We start from the raw sequence: 24610 nt of genomic DNA, 5'->3' as shown, positions 1-24610 counted from the left end.
TGGTTCCATCTCTTCACTCTACCCTAAGGAGACACTCTTTGTACTGGAAATTTCTCTTCTCTTACCAAAAAGGTGAATACATTTTTCTTCTTGCTGATTCTGAGTTTGGTCATGTAACTTGCACTAGTAGTGCGCTGGTAGAAGAGACTTGAAGAAGCACTTGACATTTCTACTTGCCCTCTTTGGCTCCTGCCATCACCGTGAGAAGGGCATCCCTAGGCTAACTTGTTGTCCTAGGAGAAATCTGGAAGCCACAGGAAGCAGAGCTGCTGCAGTCCTTAGAGTTCCCAGCCAACTTGCACACACAGGCTCTCCCCAGTGTTCATCCCTTGATCCAGCCTCCATATTTCCAACCCTCTCCCTTCCTTCCATAACTGTTTCCTGGGCCTCCGTGTTGGGTCTGGCACGCGTCTAGTCTCTGGCAGCCCTCCTGTTTTACCCTCTTTGCCGCTGCGATCCAAGGCCACTCCTCCCTTTTTAAAATTGAATTTTTTTTTACATTGCCCAGTTAATACCACTTGTGGTTGCTTTACAGAATATTTCTTACACTTATAAATCTATTAACTTTTCTTGGGTAAACTATTTAAACACAGCTGATAAACTTAAAACTTTGTGAATCAAATTTCCTTAAACATTCATCCACTGAGTCAAATTGCCATATTTTACTATGAGTCTAACATAACTTCTCCTGAATGCTTCAACCACCTTAACAACACAGAAGTTTTTACTGTACCCATACTTAAACTTATTTGTAAAAATGAGAACTATTGATTCAACCAATGTGTTAGCTACAGAAGATACATTTTTGTAGTTCTCCAGGATTGCAAGATCAGATATAAGACAGAAGGATTATCTCCTTCCCAGGAACATAGCAATCACAGCCTCTGTGTCAATGATTGATGGATTCTTAGTGGGAACACTGAACCCTTCAAGGTGACTCAAGCAGCAGCAAGCATTTGCCGGTTGGGATGCCCTCCGACCAGGTTCAACTGCTAAGTCAACAGGACTTACAAGTAAGTTCTTGCAATCTCCATGTCCATTGAATTTTGAGTACATGATGTTTTGCCTCAGTTTACAATTAACTTGATTATGCCTCATTAGCATTCATTATAATCAGCAGGACCATACAGCAGTTTAATTCATCAACCATTCTACTAGGACATCTGGTTAGTTCATTAACTCACAGCACCAATTATGAACCCTCCCTCTACCCGGTTATTTTGGAGGCTGCTGGTCTTGACCTACCCTTCCTGGTTTTGGTACAGTTCTTACTCTTTTTGGAAATCTTTGACTTATAGTAAAGTTATCTGTTCTTCTCAACTTACACAGATACACTGTTTCCCAAACAGACATACCGAACTTCAAGTAAGAAAGAGTCCCATATATGCCAAACTTACCTACTTACTAAAATGCTGTTTTTATACTTTCTTTGAGTTATAACTAGCTTTGTCATTACATATAATATTAGCATTTCCTTTTTGATCTCTAAGGACTCATGACTTTTCACAGACTCAACTTGTTCTTGTAAATCAGCAACTGTAGACTTAGTTACTCTCTGTTATCTCTAAGTTATTACAACGTGACCTGAGGGACCCTCTTTCCCTTTCACCTGATTCCTTTGTCCTTTCAGCAATAGCTCAGCACTTTTGGCAACAGCCTGGTTTTCTGGCAACAGCAAGATATCTCAGGCCATTGCAATTTCTTTTTGCTCCCAGACATGAACTCGGGTTCTCTGAAGGAGCCCTGGGTACCACTAAGGAAAATTGCTATTGAGATCAATACGTGTGTGCTGTGGGTACACTGTGTGTGTGCTGGTGGAGACGGCACCCTATGGCCACTGAAAAGAAAGAACGAGAAAAGACGTTACTTCCTAAGGTCATAATTATGTTTTCAAATTGCTCAAATCGTTTGAATATTACAACATCTTTTTTATATACAATTTTAAATGAATTTTTCCCTACAATGTGTCTATTCAGATTTTTAACACTGTGATTATCCCAACCTCTGATTTTTAGCATTGTGCCTTCAGGTCCATTATTTTGCGGTCCCTCTTATGTATCCTTTATCAAAACCTGCATTCAAGAAAACATAAAATTATGTATACAAATTATTCTGGCTTCATGTAAATGCATGTTTGCCATAGAGCTATTAGATATAATTATAAAACTATTGACACAAATATATTCAATTATGTTAATTTATTATTGCATAATGAAATGTCATTTCATGTAATACATTTCTGGCACAGATTCACTCCCGTGCCTGTCTTGAGAGGTTGAAGGCCACCAGAGGGTAAGCTGGGAGGCTCACGCCCTCTAGGAACTGTTGCTGAAGCAGTATGCTATTACTTAGACAATTTTGAGCAATTTATATTTACTTCTATTAATGTGCCTTCACTAATTGAAGGCATTCTGGGACAGTATGCAAATGGAAAGTATAAAGATGTTTGCTGACTGAATACATGCCAATCACTCAGCAGGGCCATGGGCGGACTCATCTCTCCGTTTGCAAATCTGGTCCCTTAGAAAGAGACTGTCTCTTGGTCATTTCTGTATGCCTGTGGCCAGTAATGATAGGAGCTCAGTGATTCTTCTTTGAACAGAGAAGGAAGAAAATACCATGAGAATAATAGAGAAAATCATAGCTGTCCATATCATTAATTCAGGAATGTCATTCACAATCCATCTTTTTTTAAAAAATTTGACTTTATTAATATTCTGAGGCAATTGGGTTGTGAGACAAATTTTAAATTACTTCATTTCCAAAATTCATTTTGGTCACAACATCCAGGAGTAACCCATTGGCTAATCAAGAACTAACATTTAAATGCTGTTAGAAAGGCAACCCAGCACAAAACCAATACTGTCAGCGACTCAGAACAACTCTAATTTCCTGACGGAAATCGATCCACAGCAAAATAGTGGTTATTGCAAATATTTATCCTTCTGAAAGGGAACACTCATCCGTGCAGCTTTTTGAGCAGTTCGTTTGCAAATCAAAGACTGTGATGAGCTCCACTCAGGCATCTATCTTGAGACTTGGGAAGCACTGTGGGAGGTGGTGGGTGTGTAGCAATAACCCTAGGATTGCCGTGGAGTGGCACTTTTGGGGATGTGGTGGGTACTGTGGACACATCCCACAGGCGATGTGGGGAGAGTACTGGGCATGGAGACCAGTTCTACAGCTGGGATTTCACTGACCTGCTGCGTGAGCTCAGAAAGCCACCTAACCTCTCTGCACCTTTTTCTCTTCTTGAAAAGGATTTTCTTATTTGTCCAAATTAGCCCTCCTATTGTTGTGAAGCTAAGGAAGGAGTGGGCGGAGGGATACCTCTTAAAATATATTTAACGGACTGGGTAAATTTGGGGTCTTATAAACTTGGGTCTCTATTTCCCCCAAACAGCGTTAAGGAGCAAGACAAGGTTCCCGATAAATCAAAGCCTCGCCCCCCAGCTCAATGCTCTGTGGGGCTCTGCAGTCGCCATGTCGTGGCTGACTCTTCCCGACTCCATGGACGCAGCACGCCAGGCTTCCCTGTCCCTCACCATCTCCCAGAGTTGTGGGATGTTCGTGGGAGTTTTACTAACCGGAAAACAAGTGCCAATGAGAACAAATGTGTTCACTGAGTAACACTGCAGGAGGAGCTGGGAAACAAAGATTAAAAAATCTGCGTGGCTTCTGTGCGCAAGAAGTTCATGGTCTAGATCATTGGGAGGGGGCTGTGCAAACAGATAAATGCAGCGGGCTTGGGATGCTGCAGGCTCGAAGTGTGAACAGGAGTGTGGAAAGTCATGAGCTGACAGAGAATTCCTTAAACTGAGCCACAAAAGAGGGGAGGTTATTTCAGGAAAAGGCTTACAACAGGCAAAGATTAGCATTTCAGGAGAACCAGAAAAACAAATCAATATTTCCCAAATTTCTCACTTCAAGTTCACTTTCACATTTATTTTACCTTATCTCTGTTACCACATGCAAAGTCGACTAATTTTAGAAAATGTAAACAAGTTGGATTTAAAAAGAGAACTTTACACGATTACTACCATAAATGAAAGACACTTGCTATAAACAGAAGCTAACCTTTAAAATAAAAGAAATAGGAACTCATTAATTTAATAAATCACTGTCAGGCTCTTTCTAGTTTTGGTGGCCAAAGGGGTGACCAGGACGAAATCGGGATAAATTAATGTCAGATCCTATGGAGAAAACAGAAAGTGACTTAGGAAGGTTCCTTTGGATGGGGTGGCCCGGTAGGGCCCGCTACAATATGTCATTTGAGCAGAGATCTGAAGGAAGTGGTAGAACGAAAAGGAAAACGAGGTCATTACAACTCAAGCAGTATTGTAACAACAATACTGCGACTTGCAGAAAGAAGACTGCAAGCCAGATTCAGGGAGAGGGGTAAGTGATGGGATGGCGGGCTCACAGCCAGCCAACACTTTCTGCAAGACAGTGTGGAGCGCGGAGAGAAGGCAGGCGCTCGGTTGAGGGGGTTCCAGCGGCTGAATTCTACCTGTAAGACTAAATCTAAGCTGAAACTCCAATCCTCTGGCCACTTGATGAGAAGGATTGACTCACGGGAAAAAACCCTGATGCTGAGAAAGATTGAAGGCGGGAGTAGGGGACAACAGAGGATGAGATGGTTGGATGGCATCACCGACTCGATGGACAGGAGTTTGCGTAAACTCCGGGAGTTGGTGACGGACAGGGAGGCCTGGCGTGCTGCAGACACGACTGAGCGAGGAACTGAACTGACTCCTAGCGGAAAGCATCTGCAAACAGTGCAACCTTGGAAAGAGAGCGAGCGAGGTCGGCTGTGACCACCCGACTGACAAATTAGTAAATAAATAAAAGCCAAGAAAAGTCAAATCGCTGAGAACTGGGGTAAGAGGGCTCAAACTCTCCTTCCTCGTCCAGCCCGGTGCGGTCCAAGGATGGGGCAGGCAGGCAGACGCCGGCTCCGGGCAGAATAGGATAGACTCGCGCGTCTGCAGTCCTCACTCCCGGCCTCCCGTGAGCCCTCTTCCACGAGAGGGTCAAAACGCGGAGCCGGTGGATCCGCCGAACCGGATGGCTAAGCATGGCCGCCGAGTCAGCGCATGCGCAGTAGCCCGGCCCAGCCCGGCCGCTCTCGCCGCTGGGGGGGGAGGGTCATCCGAGCCTGACGTCCGCGACGCCGACGTCAGCGCCCCGGGAAGAGGAGGGCGAAGACTCCATCCGCCATGTTGAATGCCGCAGATTCGCCATAACCGCGCCGGCTCTTTTCTTAAAAAAATAAAAATAAAAAGCGAAGCATCAGCGGGGCGCCCCGCCTTCTCGGTCGGCGCGGGAGGGGGCCCGGAAGAGCCCGACGCTTTTTTTTCCCTCCGCGGCGGGGGCGTTGCCATGGAGACGCGGGCGGCAGGTGAGCCGGGCTGGGGGTTGGGGTGGGGAAGGGGTGGGGGTGGGGCGCGGCGCGGCGCGCGGGAAGCCGTTGCGAGCTCGGAGTCGAGAAGGAGCGCGCGGGCCGCTGGGCGGCGGAGGGATCCGCGGCCCCGGGCGGAGAGCGAACGTAGCGGCGTCCTTCGACGGCACGTTCGGTCACTGGCAGTATCCCGCCGCCTCGGGTTTTTATTGAGAAAAAAAGTAACGAGGATGCTAGCGGAAGAACGAGCGAGGGAAGGCAGTGCGCGCGCGCGTGCGCGGGGCCGTTTCCGGGGCAACGGGTGGGGCCGGGGCGCGCGCCAGCGACCGAGCGCAGGCGTGCCGGCGGGCGGGATGTTCGAATCCCCGCACCGCCGACTCGTTGGCCGCTCTGCCTCCTTCTTGCCTGCCCTGTTTCCTCCTCCGTGAATTGGGTAGCTCATTCAGACCCAAGATCCTTGGGCAGGATGTGTTGAACGGACAGGGTTCTACCGAGCTGCTGAAGGGAAGTTTCGTGGTGTCCTGAAGAGGGAGCCATAAACGCCTGAGCTTATTAGCGTTCTGGCTGCCGGTAACCCTGTAACATCCTGTGATAAACTTTAATTTATCCTCTACCTGCCGCCTAGCCCTGCGGGCCCTTTGGTCCTCACCCGTTAAAGTTAAGCTGAAACGCCACCTCCTCCAGGCAGCCGTCCGTCTCTGGCTTTCCGGGCGGGGGGACGCAGCCTTTCTGCCCCTGGACGCAAGAGCAGGATGGATCTTCTTCTTAACACCTGGCCCGAGCCTCTTGGAGCTGAACTTGGGGCTCCTTCCTGCGGGATTAAGAAGCGTCTGTACTGGGGCACTGACCTCGTGCTTTCTGCTGCTCACTTTCTACCAACAGTTCTAATTTGTATGTCGTTTACTGACGAGGAACAAAAGTTCAGAGAGGTCAACTTCATACAGTTTGGAAATGGCAGAACTGAGGCTTTAAAAATCAACTTCCTCCAGCTTGGGATGATATCCAGACTCGGGTGCCTGCCCGGCTTGTACTTCTGGCTCCTGGAAGTTCAAGTGCCTGGCCTCCAGTGGGTGCTGTAGGGCACCTTTATCGAAGGGAAGTGTGAATGCCTGGCTGCACTGACCACCTCCTGCCCCTTCCAGCCTTGTTCCCTGGCAGAGCCCAGTGACTTAAGAAATACTGATATAAGCTTGGTGTCATATGGTGACTCAGACTGGAAAAATCTGCCTACAGGACAGGAGACCCAGGTTCGATCCCTGGGTCGGGAAGGGCAGTGCAGGAGACCGGGGTTCGATCCCTGGGTCCGGAAGATCCCCTGGAGAAGGGAATGGCAACCCACTCCAGTATTCTTGCCTGGAAAATCCCATGGACAGAGGAGCCTGGTGGGCTACAGTCGGTGGGGTCTCTCATAGTTGGACATGACTAAGCAATTAACTGTTAGTGTCATAGGGCTTACTCTCAACAGTGGCCCCTCCAGTATCAATTTCTGAGCCTATAACCATGTTGAAGCAGTTACACTGAGTGTCGCCCATACTGAGGGTTGCAGAAGGCATTTGAGCTTATGTGTAGTATTTGGTGCCCAAACCCCAGGGGCACGTGTCATGGATTCTTCAGTTGAAGCATTGGTGATACTGTCTACATGCCAGGCACGGATGAGTAAAGAGCCCTTGGACCCTTGGTCCTGCCCTTGTACCATTGTGTCAGATTCTGACAAGGAGAGCCAGTACAGTGAAGTGTGTGTGTGTGTGTGTGTATGTGATGATGGAGCAGACGCAGATCCTCAGGAGCTGTGAACTATGCCAGGCATGCTTTCTGACATTAATGATGTTACTGAGTCCAAAACCCGTACTGCTTGCCACACGATGGGTCAGTAAATCGAGAGATGAATCGCTGGGGCAGGGAACAGTGACTTTATTTGGAAAGCCAGCAGCCTGAGAAGGTGATGGACCAGTGTCCCAAAGCACTATTGTACCTGAGTTAGAATTCAGGCTTCTTTTATCCTGAAAGGGGAGAGGGGGCGGCGTGGTTGGTTGGTGCAGACTTCTTGGTGTCTGAATCTTTAGTTCTTGCAGCTGTGCTCCTAGGTCTGGCCACAATGTTCCTATAAACCTCCAAGACAAACGTTACTCTCTGTTCTGCAAGTTTTTACCTGTATGAATGGAAAAGTGTTGTACTTTAAAGGCAGAGCCTTGAGAAGGGGCCATCCTGTATATTTCAGGCTGTAGGCAACATTTCTCAACTGGCAGCAAAAGCAATAGAATACAGAGGTTAAAGTAGAAGGAACAGATCCACTGTGGAGTCAGACCTGATCTTCCCTACTGAACTGTCTTTGTTTGGTGCTTGCCTTCTCCCAAGTATAGATACATGGCATGCGCCGCCCACTTCTCTTCTGGAGTTTACCTAACAGTTTCTAAAAACAATCCTGGACATTGTTGTAGTTTCCTTGAGTTTTCAGCTGTAAGTGACAGAGATCATGTTTTAGAATACATTGCTGTTAACTTGCCATCTCTAATTCCTGAAAAGAGTCTCCTGTTTTGCTTGGTTGTTGGGTTACGGCAGGAGAGTCAGTACAATGAAGGGTAATGTGGAGTCGCATTTGGTCCCTTAAGGGGCAGCTTCTCGGTGGTGGGCCCGCTGTGATGGGCTCTGCCTTGAACTGGAGATCTGTCTGTCACCACGCTGCTCCCTTCCCCGTCCTGGTAGAACAGTGATTCCTGCGTTACCTTACAGTTTACCTAACAGCTTTTCAAAGACAGCTCTCCTTCAGTAGAATTAAGTTTCTGCCTAAGGCAAGGGCAGTCAGGAATTAGATATATTAAAAAGACTCCCGTAATTGCATTTCCTTTTATAGACAGTTTCATGCAGGCTGCTTCTGCAAACCTCCCCAGCGAGAGGGGCCGGTTTAATTATGTAGAAGGGATTTAGCCTGGAGTTAAGTTTTCTTTTTGTTCTCAACTGTTTATCCTGTTAAACTTTCACTGTCTTTGCAATTTCTCAAGGGCAGGTGTCAACTTTAAGGGCAGGAACGGCCTGGAGGGTGGAATGAACACTGCTCTGGGGCCTGGGTTCTGCTCTCACCAGATTCCTGACCTGAGAGGAGTCACGTAACTCTTGGGACCCGCGCCTGCATCTGCAGGAGACGCAGTCCCGCCCACCTGGTCCCGCTGCCCTGGAGGCTGGTGGTTCTGCTTTCCATCCCTTTCACCCAGACCCAGCCTCCTGCCCTGCGGCCGAGTGCTCTGTCACCCACTTGCTTCTTGAAAACGTTGTGGTTGGAAAAGTGTGACAGATGTTGACTGATTTTTTTTTCTTAAGAAAAAAAAAATCTGGTATTAAAAACTTATTACAGGTTTGAAGTTACAGTCTTTTTTTTTTTTTTTTTTTAGTGGAGTCACCTTAAAAAAATTTATTTTCCTTCGCTTGACTGTGCTGGGTCTTAGTTGTGGCACGTGCGATTTTGGATCTTCACTGTGGCACGTGGACCCTTAGTTGTGGCATGTGAGATCGAGTTCCCTGACCAGAGCTCCAACCTGGGCCTCTGCATGGGGAGCACAGCTTATAAGCAAATGATACGGGCTTCCCCGAGAGCTCAGCTGGTAAAAGAATCTGCCTGCAATGCGGGAGACCCCGGTTTGATTCCTGGGTTGGCAAGATCCGCTGGAGAAGGGATAGGCTACCCACTCCAGTATTCTTGGGCTTCCCTTGTGGCTCATCTGGTAAAGAATCCATCTGCAATGTGGGAGACCTGGGTTCAATCCCTGGGTTGGGAAGATCCCCTGGAGAAGGGAAAGGCTACCCACTCCAGTATCCTGGCCTGGAGAATTCCGTGGACTGGATCACAAAGAGTTGGACACGACCGAGCAACTTTCACAAGCAGATCATGCTTGGCATATTAATAGAAAAAAAAAAAAAGACTTTAAATGGGGTAACAGACTTTTCTTTTAAATCGTGTAACAAACGGAGCTGCAAATTGCTTAACTCTGGAATCCGGCACCTTTGTGCCCCCACCGTGTCAGTACCAAGGCAGGATGGAAGGGTGGGGAGCAGCTTCAGAGGCAGCTGCTGGCCTTGTTGGGGGTGTAGGGGATTGAGAGGACCAGATCAGTTATGGCATCCAGAGCCAAGGCGCAGGGGGTTTTGGGAGTAGCATTCTGGAAAATGGGGGTCCTGGATGTCCTGGCAACTTGGAGGGCTTTGTAACTCGGCCCCAGGACTCCCTGTTGGGTGTCCTATCCTTCCTGCTGAATGTTTTCTTCCCATCTCTGCCAGCAGGCCTCTCCTTCAGGGGCCACCACCACTGCCTTGCTCTGTAGGGTACTCCCTCCCTCCCTCTCTCCTTCCCTCCCTTCTTTCTTTAAAGCAAATTCCCTGGTTCACCCAAATGTTTGTGCAAAACTTTGTGCGGGGAAGCGAGAATGCAGCGTCAGATGTGACTCACTGACTCCTCTTTGAGGGTCTCATGCAGTCCTAGCAGTGGAAGGCGGATCCTTTGGGAGATGGTGCCAGACGTCGTGATGGAACTAAGTCTTGAGAACTGAGGGCTTGAGGGGTGGGGCGCAGGTGCCCCTGGCCCAGCCACTTAGTCACCTTGGTCCTTTTGTTGAAAAAGTATGTGGGTCCATTTCTGAGCTCTTAGGTCTGTTCCATTGATCTGTTTGTTTATCCTCCGTCCGCATCGCACTGTCTGAATTACTGTAGCTTTCTAGTCATTCTTGGGCTTATAAAGAATAAACAGGAGGACGTTCTTCGGAGGGGCAGAAACGCTGGCAGGAGCGAGACCCGGGGTTAGGTGCTGTGGTGCAGCGGCGGCCGTGGGAATGGAGGTTGGGGCAGGTTTAGAGACGTGGAGCAGAGGAAGGCCTGTGGGACTGATGGCTGATCGGGCTTTAACACAGAGACCAGCCAGTCTTCGTCCGTGTTTCTTTTTAGGGGAAAGAACAGTGATGAACCGAACCGGCACGGGGCCACGAACCTCTCCAGGCTCTGTACACACGGCCATGGTCCACAATTTTCAGGAGGGCCACGTGGCCACACTTAGCCGTCCCTGGGCAGGAGTCAGAGGGCCAGTGAAGTTGCGGGTTTTGGGGGTTCTGGGTTGGCCGGCGGCTGTCCCACGCTGAGCCGCTCCTTCTCCCCCAGCCCTGGATCTTGGGTGTTTCTCTAGGGAGCAGGAGTTGAGTGCCTTGGTTAACGTTCTTCTCAGGGGTTCTAAGGTAAACATTCTGAAAATGTTCTAGTCCTTCTGACAAAGGAATTGCATCATTTCTGTTTAGAAATAAATATGTTTGTTTACCTCATTGATCTCTTTAAGCTTTTCTTTTTTTTCTCTTTAAGCTTTTAACTGATTTTGAATTAAGTGACATTGATGTTTTTGGAGTTTATAATCTTTTAGAGGAGACAGAGGTTAAACAAATAAACACACCACCAAATACATGATTACAAATTGGGGAAACTGCTTGAAAGTGGAGGGTGGTGGGTGAGTGGGCAAGAGAAAGTAATGGAGATGTAATTTGTATTGAAGGGGGTTTCAGAAAAGTCTCTCTGAGAAACTGAGGTTAAAGCTAAAACTAGGTTCTGATTTTTTTTTTTAAAGTTTGGTGATCAGAAAGCAGCCCTCTCCACTTTGCAGAATTTTTTTTTATGATTAAAAAATTTTTTTATATTGGACTACAGTTGATTTACAATATTGTGTTAGTTTTAGGTATACAGCATAGTGATTTAGTTGTACGTGTATCTATTCTCTTTCAAATTCTCTTCCCACTTGGTTATTACAGAACCCTGAGCAGAGTTCCTTGCGCTCTACAGCAGGTCCTTGTTTGGTTATCTGTTTAAACACAGTGGTGTGTACATGTCAATCCCAGACTCCCAGTTTATTCCCTTTCCCCCCGACCTTTCCCTTTAGTAACCATGAGGCGATTCTCTAGTCTGTGAGTCTGTTTTGTAAATAAGTTCGTGTGCATTTTTTCCCCCTGAATCGCTATCGTATGATATTTGTCTTTTTCAGTCTGACTTCCCTCACTTAGTGTGATCATCTCCAGAATTTCGGGCAGCTCAGAACTAGCTCACGGGGCCAGTTTTCCTTTGCCCTCTGTCGCCCCCTCGGGGTCATGTGTGGGAAGGACAGGAGCTCAGGACACACCTTTGTCTACAGAGGTGGCAGCGGCCCGTGTGGATGTCAGGCATGACGGAGGGACTGGGATGCTGGGCTTCCAGGGGAGGAGACCCAGGGGCCACTGGGTAGCCTAGTCAGATGCAGTGGGAGGGACTGGTCTTGGCAGGGTCACCCCGAGGCTGCACTAGCTGGAGCCGGATCAGGGAGGAGGACGGGCTGCCTGACCTTCTAAAGTTCCCTGCGTCGTAAACAGAGTGGTTGTGGTTGTTCAGGCGCTCAGTCGTGTCCGACTCTTTGTGACCCCATGGACTGCATCATGCCAGGCTTTCCGATCCTTCACCATCTCTAGGAGTTTACTCAAACTCATGTCCATTGAGTCGGTGATACCACCCAACCATCTCATCCTCTGTCGTCCGCTTCTCCTCCTGCCTTCAACCTTTCCCAGTATCAGGATCTTTTCCAGTGAGTCAGCTCTTCACATCAGGTGGCCACAGTATTGGAGCTTCAGCTTTGGCATCAGTCCTTCCAATGAATATTCAGGGTTGATTTCCTTTAGGATAGACTGGTTGGATCTCCTAGCTGTCCAAGGGACTCTCAAGAGTCCTCTCCAGCACCACAGTGTGAAGACATCAGTTCTTTGCTGCTCGGATTTCTTTATTGTCCAGCTCTCACATCCGTACATGACCACTGGAGAAACCATAGCCTTGACCAGATGGACCTTTGTTGGCAAAGTAACGTCTCTGCTTTTTAATATGCTGTCTAGGTTGCTCGTTGCTTTTCTTCTGAGGAGCAAGTGTCTTGTAATTTCATGGCTACAGATACCATGTGCAGTGATTTTGGAGTCCAAGAAAATAAAGTCTGTCACTGTTTCCCTTGTGTCCCCATCCATTCGCCATGAAGTGATGGGCCAGGAGACAGAGAGGGGGCTGCTCAACTAATAAGGGGAGTGCGGGGCACTGGGTGGAAGACTGGACTCTGTCCCTCTAAAGCGGGGGTCTGTGAATTTGGGCTGCAAACAAAGCCACAGGCGTTTTAGATTGTTTCCATGAGCAAAACAGAACTATTTATTATGTTTCTGCAGTTTGTATCTTACTCATTTTAAAATGTGCTTAGCCTACATAGTATGTGGTACATACTAAGCATTCATTGAATGCTGAATTGTGTGACTAAGTTGAATATTTCTTTTTTCCCCAGTAAAAAACTGAATGACCCAGGTATGTGGAGAGTACGCCTGCTGCTTACTTTCTGTGTTAGTTACCAGGCGGAAAGGACCAGATGATTCTGGTGGCCTGGAGCTGGGTGGCTGGTGGGGTTTGGAAAATTCTTTTCCCTGTGGCTCTTGCTTAAATTTAAAGCTCTGCTCTGGAATTTGAACAGACCTTAGACACATCTGAGTATTAGAGGGCAGTTCTTTCTTCTGGAATTAATTGTCGAGTTCAAAATGCTTTGTAACTGAGACCAGTCACAGGCTTTCATGATAAGTAGAGCAGGTATTTCAAATTTGCCATTGAATTTGTGTGTTTCCCACAGTTCCTGTTGGGCTGTTATTTTATCTTCTTTGATTATGACCTCAGGAGCCCAGAGCAGACAGCCAGCTTCTAAGGCCTGTGTCATGATAATAAATGAAAAGGTCCCTGTCTTCAGCCTCTGTTTTTCTTTCACTGGAGGCTGATTGCTTTACAACGTCGTGTTGGTTTCTGCTGTAGAACAGCGTGAGCCCGTCGTAGGTACGCACACCCGCCCCACCGCTGCAGATCCTCGCCGATCGCCGGGGTCAGCTCCCAAGCTCTGCAGCAGCCCCCCACCGGCTGTCTGCGTTACTCCTGAGAGTCTGCGTCAGCGCTCCTTCCTCAGCTCACCCCACCCTCTCCTCCCCTGCCGTGTCCATAGCTCCTGTTTCTTAACAGTGTGGACAGGAGTTCTGGTCGGCGTGGTCTAAGCTTCCTAATTCCTTGTCTCCATTTTCCTAAGTCTGTGGGTCCTCAGAGATTTTGGGGTGCTGGAGGCCCTCTCCCATCCCACTGGCTGCCAGGGAGTGGGCCCTGCAAGCCACATTTCTCTAGTCTGCAGTGAAAAAGCTGCTGGAGTCCTGGAGAGAACGTGAGACTAGATTTGTGTTCTAGGCCAAACCGTCACGTGCTTATAAGTGGAAAACACACACCAGACTGTGAATACTTAGTACTGCAACCACAATAAAAAAAGAGCGTTGAACTCTCTCATCCGTTTCTAATCTCACGGATTACAAGGGAAAGGATAATATTTGGATATACTGGGGTAACAAAGTGTATTATTAGAATTAATTTTCCTTGTTTCATTTGAATGCGGCTGCTTGAAAAACCTGGAATCACACCAGTGGTCCTATTCCTGTGGACAGCGCAGGCCTGGCCGGGGGCGTTGGGCCTCTTGAGCCCTGGTGGTCTAAGGGGCAGCCCTCGAGGAGCCTCACGTGTGTGTGTTTCTCCACGAGAGGCAGTGTCTCTACGCCGGCCATCTGCACGTCCGGGAACGGTGTGTGTGCTGAGGCTCGTCCACCCGCCGGCTGGGTTGTGTGTGCAAGCCCGTCTGCCCTGCCCTGCCCGGCTCTGCTCTGCGCCTGTGGCACGTGGAGCAGCCCTTTGCCGGTGTTCTCTCCGCGTGATTGACCCCTGCCCCTCACCGTCGGTCCTCGTGAGGTCAGCAGGGCGGCTGCAGTGGTCTCTGTGGGTTTCCAGCCAAGGACGTGTGGGTTCGTCAAGGGAGAAGCTCCTCCAGCTACGCAGAAGTAGCCACAGTGGGGTCTGAGCCTGAAGCCTCCGTCCCGATGCCTAGTGCTGAAGCTGGCGCGAGGCGGCCCGTCACCTACCAGCATTAAGACTGACCGTCCCCCCCGCCCCACAAAGGAACCCAAATAAACTAGATCAACAAACCCCCTGACCAGAAACTCAGAGGCCTGGTGGCGGCGACCATGGGCATTGCGGAGCCCACAGATACACTAGAACTGGAGAGCACTTTGCGCATCTTGTTTACCCCGTGGAAATGACCCAGAGACGTGGTGGTTGGCCTGGGAGTTCTGGGGCCACCTCGGTGACTTTCGTAAGGGGAGTGGTGATGTCAGGGGTCCCCGTGCGGGCTCCCACCTCCTTGGAGCCTCCCCCACATCTGCTGGGGTGGGCATAGCGCCGCCACTCAGAGAACTGGGTGATAGGTACGCTGTTCCTGTTTACATCAAATTATTTGTGGTGCTTTCCCACGGAAAGGGCCCCAGGGCTGCTCTTCAGCTGTGATTATGGTAAATGTGAGTAGACTCTATTGCCCAGGGCTCTCACTTTGAGAGTGCTTAAAAATAACTTAAAAAAAATTATGCCAAGTTTCAACGTGGAAGAAATGTGTATGCATAAAATTATAATGCCACTGTTCAGCCTAGGCTTAATTATAGCTGATACTGAGCATTTCTCATTTTATTTCGTTAATCCACTTTCAACAAAGGAACACCCAGGGGCTATCTCCTTTGCATCTAATAGAAATGTTAACTTTGTGGGCTATGGAAGTTGGCGTGCTCATCAGCATTTCATGAGCTGCATGGTAATAATACCACAAATGAGGGCATGCATTTATTGGAACTTCCGCCCACTGAACCTCAGAGCTGGGGGCGGCATCTTGGGGGTGGAGGTGGCAGGTGGGAAGGCAAGTGCCTTTTGGGGCCCCTCCAGGCCGTGGGGGCAGCAGGCGCTGGCTGGGGCTGCCCGCACACCCTGGGTTCCGTCCAGGCAGCTCCGTGTCTCTGTAAATGAGCCTCTGGGTGAGGCTCGGAGAGCAGGTTCCATTTTAAGCCATTCGAAGGCCACTTCTCACTAGGACCTCGAAAGGCTCAGAGGCTTAGGCAGACTCCGCCTGCCACCGTGGAGGTGGGGAGCGGGGGATCCAGGTCCTGACTCAGGCGGGCACCCTTCCTGCTGCTTCGGGTGCGGCGGTGCCTTGGAGGGGTCGGTCAGCGAGCTGGGAGCGCCCTGCGGCTCCAGCAGACGCCCAGCACGTGTGGGCGTGGAGACCCAGGAGGCCGGGTCCGCGTGCCGGGGCGCAGGGCTGCGGGGCCCAGAGCGGTCCAGGGCCAGGTTTGGGCCTCAGCTCACTGTGCTCCCCGCTGTTGGTGACCTCGGAGTCCGCTCCCAGGGCTCAGTGTACTCGCTTACCAGTGGGGAGAGCCGCCCCTCCCTCACTGGGTTAATGTGAAAATGAAGTGGGTGGCGGACCAAGCATGGCATCCGGCGGAGTTAGGACTCAGGGAGTGTTCGCTGTATTTTCATGAGGGTCTTGTCTGCCGGTCTTGGGAATGGCTTCATCCCAGGAATGGTGGGTGTAGTGCTCAGACCGGCCACCAGAGGGTGCTGCTGGCGCGTGTATGATGCGCACTCTGGCCTGAAGGCCCTGGGTTTTACTCCAGTGCTGGTAACCTTTTTTTTCCTTGCCAAGGAAAGCTGATCCACAGCATGTGGTGGTTCTCTGTTCCCTGCTTCAGACCTGTTGCCAAGCCGTGTGGAGGCATGTTTATTAAGTGTGTGTTCTGGTGGGTTGGTGGCCCTGCATCTGGCATTCTCATTTCCTAGCTTTCTGCTCCCTGAAGGGAGTTGCTGTTGTAAATTGCACAAAATAAACACACAGGGAGCAAAGTTCCCTTTGTGGTGTAGTTATTCTTAGTTGTGCTTAATTGTTAGAAATGTCTCTGTAGCCACAAAGCTGGGTATAGGGTGGGGCCCAAGGCTTCTCGTGTTCCTCACGGTCCCATTGGCCCTGACCTGTGTTTCTACCTGATTTTTTTAAGTTCCTTATGCATTGACTGAGTAGTTTTGAAAACATATAGGCCTGAACTTGATCTGCCGGGGCAGATTACAGCTGCTTCATCAGTAACATGGGAGGGTAATACCTTAGTGGCCAACTCGTTAGGGCCGCTGTGTACAGCTGTGCAGATTGCACACTGCACAAGAGCAGCGTATCCAAGGGCGTCATTCATGCTGTGGAGTCGTATATTCACATGACAGTTCTCTGCAAGTGGTAGCAAAGTATCTTGTTCTCACAAAATCAGTACGCCGTGACCACTGTCTGACAGGGGGAGCCAATGTCTTTAGGAAATGGCGCCCTTTTCCCTCTCTCACAGAGGTGCCTTGCGGGCTGGCAGCCACCCTGCTCATCAGGATGAGAGGTGACAGGGAGTGTGGCCCTCAGGGAAGGTTTTGTCAGCTTTTCAAGCTTCTCTTGAAAGCAGAGTTTGAAGTGCTGTCATGGAGGTGAGCCCAGAGGCAGGGCCCGCAGGCAAGTGTGTGTGCTGGGGGTGCCGAGTGGGGATGTGGGGCCTTCCAGGGGACGAGCAGGGGTTGTCGGGAGTCCAGCCTCCCAGGCCCTCAGCTCATGCTGCATCTCCGTCGGAACCCGGGAATGTCTCTGCGTTTCATTGATCGAAAGACTCACATTTTAATGTCTCTTAACATCAGGAGGTGTCCTACAGTTGATGTGATAACACAGGCCTTAGTTTATTTGGTAGCATTTTAGTCTTCTTTTAGTCATATTGTAAAGTATCCATGCGTCTGAAGATAGATGCTGTCTTAGAGTTGAGGAAATACGATAATGAAACCCATTTCACGGGAGTGTCGTGCAGATTAGACACACCTGGCCTGAGCCTTGCATGCTGCCACCTCATGGTGAGGGTGTAATTGATTTAAATTTCCGACTCTTCTCCTTCTTCCTCTTTGAATTCCTTTATTTTGGTTACAGCGAGTTCTCAGAAAGTGCGATGGCTATGATGATGTTATATTAGGCATATCCACAGCTCGTTAAAAGTTGTGCAGAACAGACTAAATGGAAGGAGAGCATTTTGATCAAGCCCGGGCCTCCTTTTCTGAAGATAAAGGGAAAAAGTATTTTCGATTGTAGTGAGCTGCACAATATGAGGGTTTGTCCCTACCTTGGATGTGACAGCAGTCTGGCTGCGTGTTACTAAAATGTTTCTGCTCCTGTTGGGATGCTGCCAGCTCTTACGAATTTAATAACTTAAGGGCAAGTGAACAACAGGAAGACAAAAACCTAACTCCCAAAGAATCTGCTATCTGACTTTTCATGAGGTCGGCAGTTTAATAGGATGTTAGTTTTGTCTGTTGAACTCTCTTTATTTAAAGTTGATCAATCCAAGTAAAAGACGGTTAAAAAGCAGAGCATGACATACTGGTTGAGGAGAGGAAGGAAGAGAGCTTTTTTTTACACTATAGTTTTTAAATAGAGAAATCTCATAGTCTGGTAATGAGTGTTTTGTCTCCTTATGGTTATCAATAAATATTTAGGCTATTTGTAGCCATCAGTTCACCTGACGTTTATCCAGCCCTCCTGTGTTCCTAGTGGCAGCGTGGCTGAGAGGAGGATGGGTGACGCTGGGTCTGGCGGGCCTCCGGCGGCAGGTGGTGTGGTAGGTGGTGTGGGGGGTCCTGGGGCTGATCCCTGCCTCCTCCCGGAGGTGGGCAGGGGCCTGGACTGAACCCTGCTGCCCCGCCTGGGAGCCGCCTCACTCCAGCCGTGCGGGATGCAGAGACCTCTCAGACGTGGGGCTGCTGCTAACGCCACTTCTGTAAGACAATGACTTTGGAGTTTATGCTCGGGGTCCCTGTCTGTGACACCCGATATTGCGTCTCCCTCCTCTGTGGGGAGCCCAGCACTGGGGGTGGAGGGAGGGAAGAGGCCCCAGGGTGCTGGGAGCCCCCCGGGGGGCTTCGGGGGCATGTGTGTGGGGTGCCCCGACCTCTTTCCCTCCCGGACGCACAGCAGAAGCTCTGTGCTCTGGGATGCTCTCCTTCCCAGGGGATGGTCAGGTGTTGTTTCTACCCCGTATGCTTCTGTGTTATCTGACTGTTCCACAACTTCACCCTGTGACTCCTGTGATAATCAATAACAGTGATTTTAAAAGGGGGCTCCGAGGGCCGGGAGACCTGGAACGCCTGCATCCTGCTATGCTCTGCCCATCCCGACAGGAGATGCCCTTACTCAGGACAGCAGCAGAGTTCTCCTTGACTGTGGGCCAGGCTGGATGTGCTGGGAGCTGGCCAGAGCCCGCAACTTCAGCTCGTCTGCGCTGACCTCCTTCGCTGGTTTCCTTGGGGGCCCAAGAGGTGGGGAGGAGTCCGTCAGGAGCGAACCAGCTCCAGCTGACACAGGGGCTGCCCAATTGCAAAGGTAGGGGCGGGGGGCCTGGCCAGCCCGTAACCATGACCCGTCAGCACCCAGGGGAGCTCCCAGGGCCCCCCCGCCCCCCCCCCGGGCTGCAGGCCCGTCCAGGTCGTGACCTTCTTCTGGGAGGAGTGGACAGAGGCCCTTACTCATTTGTCTCTGGTCCCCGGGCAGGGCGAGCAAGTGGGGGGTCAGAGGTCACAGGCAGGACCCGGCTCTCCCAGGCTGGGAGTGTTTGCAAATCAGGGTTCAGAAATCAGGACTTGTTGACGCGGTTATTTTAAGATTTTCCATTTTAACAGTGCAGAGTAGCTGGTTACAAACTGGCAAAAAAAATCACAGAAATTGCATACTCAAGCTCCAGACTTCTGTGACTTTCCTTGTGCTGAACACGCCATTTCCCCTCCCAAGTCCTTTTGATAAGGATGAGTGCACAGTAATTGAGCCTAAAAACGCAACCAAATTATAGCATCTTCATCAGAATTAGTTGACAACATAATTATGCTTATATCTCAGGCTATAAGATCCTATTTTTTCCATGTGCGTCTCCCATGAAAAAATGACAAGAGCGGCTTTGTTGTTATTTTGGTAGATGAAGAGTTCTTCCCGTTTGGGGCTGCAGCCCGACGAGCCCGTCCCCCGTGTCTCGGCCTCTCGTTGTCTGCGCGGTGGTTGCCGCGTGTCCCTGCAGAGCGCTCGGCCCTTCCGAGTCAGAGGCCTGGGCGTGTCACGGATGCCGTTCCAGGGGGACACCGTGGCCTGCTCCGCCGACAGGGTGGCACTCGGGACGGCAGAGCCGAGCTGATCCATCAGCACGGCTCCGGGGGCCGTGTGGTCCGGCCGGCTGTTGTGTAGCTGTGGTCCCGTCAGTGCTGACCCGGGGGCCGTGTTGCACATTGTAGAGCTTGGGCCTGCTGCTGCTTCTGCTGCTGCTAAGTTGCTTCAGTCGTGTCCGACTCTGTGCGACCCCTTGGACGGCAGCCCACCGGGCTCACCCGTCCCTGGGATTCTCCAGGCAAGAACACTGGAGTGGGTTGCCACTGCTTTCTCCAATGCATGAAAGTGAAAAGTGAAAGTGAAGTCGCTCAGTCCTGTCCACTCTTAGTGATCCCATGGACCACAGCCCACCAGGCTCCTCCACTCACTGGATTTTCCAGGCAAGAGTAGTGGAGTGGGGTGCCATTGCCTTCTCCAGGTCAAACTGGGTGCCCCCTGAGGCCAGCCTCTCTCAGCCCCAGGGCTGCACCTGTAGCTGAGAGCTTGGGGAGCATGCGAGGTTGTGTTGTGGGGCATGTCCTGGAGCCCAGTCTGGTGCCCTTGGGCGCCTGACGGCCCTTCCCAGGGCCACTTTCCGAGATCCTTTCAGTGCCTGCTCTGGGAAGCCTTCCTAGCACTTTAGCCCAGGATCTCTGCCTTCCCTCTGCCCAGGGTGTCTGCTGTTTGCAGCAGCATCTCGGCTCAGATGTTCCTCAAACAGCTGCCCCGGGCAGGCTGGAGGCAGCAGCCTTGGCAGGAGGCTGCCCTGCCCAAGCCACTCAGCGCTCATCACCTGGAGCCACGACCTGAATGCCTTGTGTACCTGTCACCTTGCGTCTCAGCTTTCCTGATTTTTAAACTCATGTAAACAGGAGATTCAAGAGACTTGGGTTCTGTCCCTGGGTCGGGAAGGTCCCCTGGAGGAGGAAACGGCAACCCACTCCAGTATTCTTGCCTGGAGAATCCCATGGACAGAGAAGCCTGGTGGGCTTCAGTCCATGGGGATCACAAACAGACATGACTGAGAACGCATACATAGACTCGTTGTAGGAAATCCGTAAGTGACTGTTAAAAAAGAGTCCAGCAGGCAGGATCCTTTCTTCCTGGCCATCTGTTCTTCCATCCATCCATCCGTAAATCTGTCTCTACCTTAGGAACAAAGCCACGTACCTGTCAAGCTGTGGTGCGTCCCACTCTGTAGAAGTGAACATCCGTTCTGAGCATTTCCGTGCCATCCAGGGTTCTTCCCTGTTTGGTTCTCAGTGGCTTGCGGAACTGCTCTGGGGGACGTGTCCTGGCATGCTCGCTGTGGAGCACGCAGGTGGTTTCTGGAACTTATCGTTCTGAGTGACCTCTGTGTTGAGCATCTCTGCGCAGAGCGCTTGTTTGCATTTTGGATGATTATGAAGCCAGATCTCGAGAAGTAGAACCACCGCTCAGGAGTCACTAGCGAGTGTCTTCGGGGTCTTGGCCCCTTGTTTGGTGGTAGGCGTGTCCCCATCAGCATCTAGGGCACGGGTCCTGCGGGGTGGGGGTGCCAGCCGGCCTCCCGGGGGCACGGCTTTCCTGGTCTTAGCGCAGCTGCGGGCTGCCTCCCCACCTCTGTCTCCATCCCACGCTGCACCCTCTCCTCTGTGACAGTCGTCCTGGGTCGGGTGTGGTCAGTCTCTGCCGGCACCCCGGGGACTCCAGACCCAGCACTGGACCCACGGTGGGCATTTGGGAAGTGTGCCGATTGACACAGGTGGCCAGGGCCAGGAGGCGTCCCGGGCTGCCCAGGCCTTCGGGCTGTGGGGGCCCCCGGGCAGAGGTTAGTTACAGGCGGTGCCATCACTTGGTTGTGTGCAGACGCACACGTAGTCTTACCTGGGTGGTCTCCAGACAGTGCTTGGTACGCGCGGGGACCGGGGGACCTCACAGGAGCCCTGCCGTCCCCCAAGAGCTGCTCTCCTACCTGTTGCAGAATTCTCTTTCTCCTGAAAGCATAGCAGGAATCACGAGTAAGTCCAGGCTACTTGGGTAACAGTTGCAGTGAAAACGTTGCAATGCAGTTGTTCTGGGCGTGTCTGTCTCCCCAGTGGGCTGGTGGCTTACCTGTGGAGGACCCCACGCCCAGTTCATCCCTGAGTCCCTGATGCCTGCCGTGGGGGCCACGTGGCCGCGGCTCCACAGACGCTGAAATGACCACGGCAGCACTTGGTATGTGGTTTTGGGATTATGCTCCTCTCTGGAGTGGTTTTCATTTCAGATTTGGTTGACTACAGGGATAAGCGTTTTAGCTTTAACTTGGGGGCAACTCAGCTCATGGTCTGCAGCCAAATGGAGGTCATGTCAGAAGCAGGCGGCAGAGTCCAGGCTTTGGCCTGGGCAGGTTGCTTCTTCTCACAGCCTTAGTGTCCTCGGCTATGGAATAGGGATGACTAACCCCCCTTTGCCTAAATTGTAGGGGTCGTTGTGGGGTCAGCAGGACACACATTGAAAATGACATGGTCTCTTATGAAGAAAGAAATCTATCACTGTAATCTCTTCTTATTTTGGAAGCATTTTGGGTTCCTTAGGAATGAAGCATTTCTTGGAAAAAATAAAATATCGATTGGTGGTATTCACGAGAGACTTGCATTGACGAAGCAATGTTCTGCTTTGTTAAATTTCCATTTCATGTGTTATTTGGTAAAGAATTCTCATAGGTCATTACCCCGCCTGCTTGGTGGAGAAACCCTATCTTTGAAGGCAGAGAGGGACTTGGTTTCTGAGACCTGGGTGCCTCCTGGGCTCCACCCTCACTGTGGCAGCGCCGTGTCGGCCCACTGCCTCGTGAAATACTGAAGAAAGAATTTTCTGGCAGCCGGGGCCACATAAAGCAAGAAGCGAGCTGCCTGGCCAGACGCAGCCTGTGGGAGGCTGGCCATTGCTCAGACGAGCAACCTTCAGTATTTTTTCTTTGGCAGTTGGATGCAACCATTGTTTTTTGTGAAGATGAAATAACATATTTTGCTTTTGTTTTGTTTCTTTTTCCTTGCAGAAAACCCAGCCATCTTCATGTGTAAATGTTGTAACCTTTTCTCACCAAGTCAGTCGGAACTCCTCTCCCACGTTTCCGAGAAGCACGCAGAGGAAGGGGTTAACGCGGATGAAATCATCATTCCCCTCAGGCCTCTGAGTACCCCTGAGCCCACCAACCCAGGCAAACCCGGAGATGGTAAGGGGGCTGGGGTGCTGGGCAAGGGTGCCTGTGGGCAGTGATGCTGCTCATTTGCTTTCAAACACTTTGGTTCTAGGGCTTCCCTGGTGGACTAGTGATAATCCTCCTGCCAGTGCAGGAGACGAGGGTTTGATCCCTGGGTCGGGAAGATCCCCTGGAGAAGGAAATGGCAACCCACTCCAGTAGTCTCGCCTGGACAACGGCATGGACAGCGGAGCCTGGTAGGCTACAGTCCATGGGGTCGCAAAAGAGTTGTGCATGCTGGAGTGACAAGAAGAATAACAGCAGCTTTGGTGCCTGGTTTCTGTCTGGCAGGTGTAGGGTCTCAGAAGAATCCAAGTTTCCAACCAGAAGCCGCAGTAATTTCCGTTTGTAGATCTGCTCAGACAGGATGTGTCTCTGAATTCCCTGAACCCCGTCTCTGTAGGTGCTTCTCCAGTGTCTGGTTGGTAGATGGAGGGATGGATGAATGAATGAATGAATGGATGAAAGGAGTCAACACCATCCAACCGGGCAAAAAGGACAAGCTCGTTGTCAGAGAAGTGTGGGTTTAACCCAGTTCCAGCACCAGCTCCTGCATTACCTGAAGCAGGTGATGTTTTCCCTGAGCTTCACCCTGCTCACCTGAAAAATGAAAACAGATCTGCCTGTCGCAAGGGGTGCTGTGAGGATGAGGTCAGAGATACAGTGATAGCACCACGGATGATGCCTGGAACAGGGAAGACAGCAGGGAAGCGGTTACGATAACATACATCATGAATGAATAAGTACAGGTAATCTTAGAAACACATGGATGGCCCATGTGTCCCTGGAGCAAGGATCCCCATCGCAGAATCCTTCAGGTTCACAGTCAAGTGTCAGACGTGAAATACACTGGTTTGCAGTGTCCAGACCTCCCACTGAACGGCGTGAGATGCAGCAGTGGCTGGGTTGGAGGAACCGTCCAGGCGCTGTAATTAGGTCCCCGCAGACAAAGAAAATATATAGTCTGGGAGGAACAGCTACAAGCCAGTGTCAGAAAAAGCCCGCACAAAACTCTTTTTCCGTGATGAGAGAGGGTGGCCGGTCTCCTGTGCTGAACCTCAGTCTGTGGCAGTAAACTTCTCGTCGCAGGATTCATTAGTTACAGTAATAATCCAATTGTTCTTTCCTGGGAATATTCAGGCTGGCATCTCTGAACGGGCTGGCTTATTGATCATCTGTCTGACACCGTTAACAAGGAGAGACTCCAGACACAAAATGTTTTGGTTAACGAGTCCCTCTGGCCATTCCCAGGGTGCTCAGAGAAGCTTGCCTGACAGAGGATTGAGTTGTTGGGAAGTTAGAAGTTCTGTTTAACTCTTAGTGGCATAAGGAGAAACTAAGAGAAGCCAGGCAAGTGAGGAGGGGCAAGAAGTGTCTGCGTCGCTGTCGCTAATCTGGGTGGTGTGTCCGAGGAGTTCCTCATCCCCTCCCGCCAGCCCGGGAGATAGGTCTGACCTCCCCCCACCAGAGGAAGCTGGAGTGAGGGGGGTGGGTTACACTTGATTGCTTTAGGGAGGAAGAGTATGGGGGTGAGGGAAGGTCTGTGTCAGGCACTGAGCATCTGCCCCATAACTTGATTAAAAAATGGGCAGAAAGCCTGAGGAGACCTTTTCACAATGAAGATGGACAAATGGCCGTAAGGTATGTGAAAAAGTGCTCAACATCACTAATCCCCAGGGAAATGCAAATCAACACCACCTGAGCTGTCACCCGCCTCCCGGTTCTGAGGATGGCTGTCATGAAAATGAAAAGAGGTAACAGGTGTCGATGAGGGTGTGGAGAAAAGGGGCCCCTCCTGCCCTATTGGGGGGAAAGCAGTAGGGCGGTTCCTTAAACGATTAAAAATAGCACCATCATGTGATCCGGCGATCCCGCTGCTGGGCCTGTGTTCAAAGGAAATGAAGTCAGGATCTCAGAGATACCCCCGTCC

At 50.6% G+C, this 24610-nt stretch overlaps 1 protein-coding gene and 1 long non-coding RNA gene across 6 annotated transcripts in view; one reads left to right on the top strand and one right to left on the bottom strand.

Annotated features, from left to right (window-relative positions):
* Positions 1 to 962: 962 nt before the first annotated feature.
* Positions 963 to 24610, top strand: part of ZFAT (zinc finger and AT-hook domain containing) — a 144499-nt gene continuing 120851 nt past the window's right edge. For 3 of the 5 annotated variants that reach the window (XR_010658660.1, XM_065902976.1, XM_065902973.1), the window contains exons 1-2: positions 5227 to 5401; positions 22477 to 22653. Coding sequence is in view for 4 of the 5 variants with exons in the window: in XM_065902976.1 (XP_065759048.1) it covers positions 5227 to 5401; positions 22477 to 22653 (352 nt within the window). In the remaining variant the exon portion in view is untranslated. Of the gene's footprint in view, positions 1014 to 5226; positions 5402 to 9067; positions 9327 to 22476; positions 22654 to 24610 lie in introns of those variants that run through there. The other 2 variants (XM_065902975.1, XM_065902974.1) reach the window with 2 other exon arrangements.
* LOC136144937 (uncharacterized) lies at positions 2685 to 7483 on the bottom strand. Its single transcript, XR_010658661.1, has 2 exons — positions 6051 to 7483; positions 2685 to 5262 (listed from the first exon to the last, which is right to left on the bottom strand). It is a non-coding gene; the product is annotated as an uncharacterized lncRNA (long non-coding RNA).

The sequence above is a fragment of the Muntiacus reevesi genome, chromosome 12 (assembly GCF_963930625.1).
Source record: "Muntiacus reevesi chromosome 12, mMunRee1.1, whole genome shotgun sequence".
NCBI lineage: Eukaryota > Metazoa > Chordata > Mammalia > Artiodactyla > Cervidae > Muntiacus > Muntiacus reevesi.
Note: the sequence above shows the minus strand (reverse complement) of the source record. Positions and strands in the feature narration are given on the sequence as shown.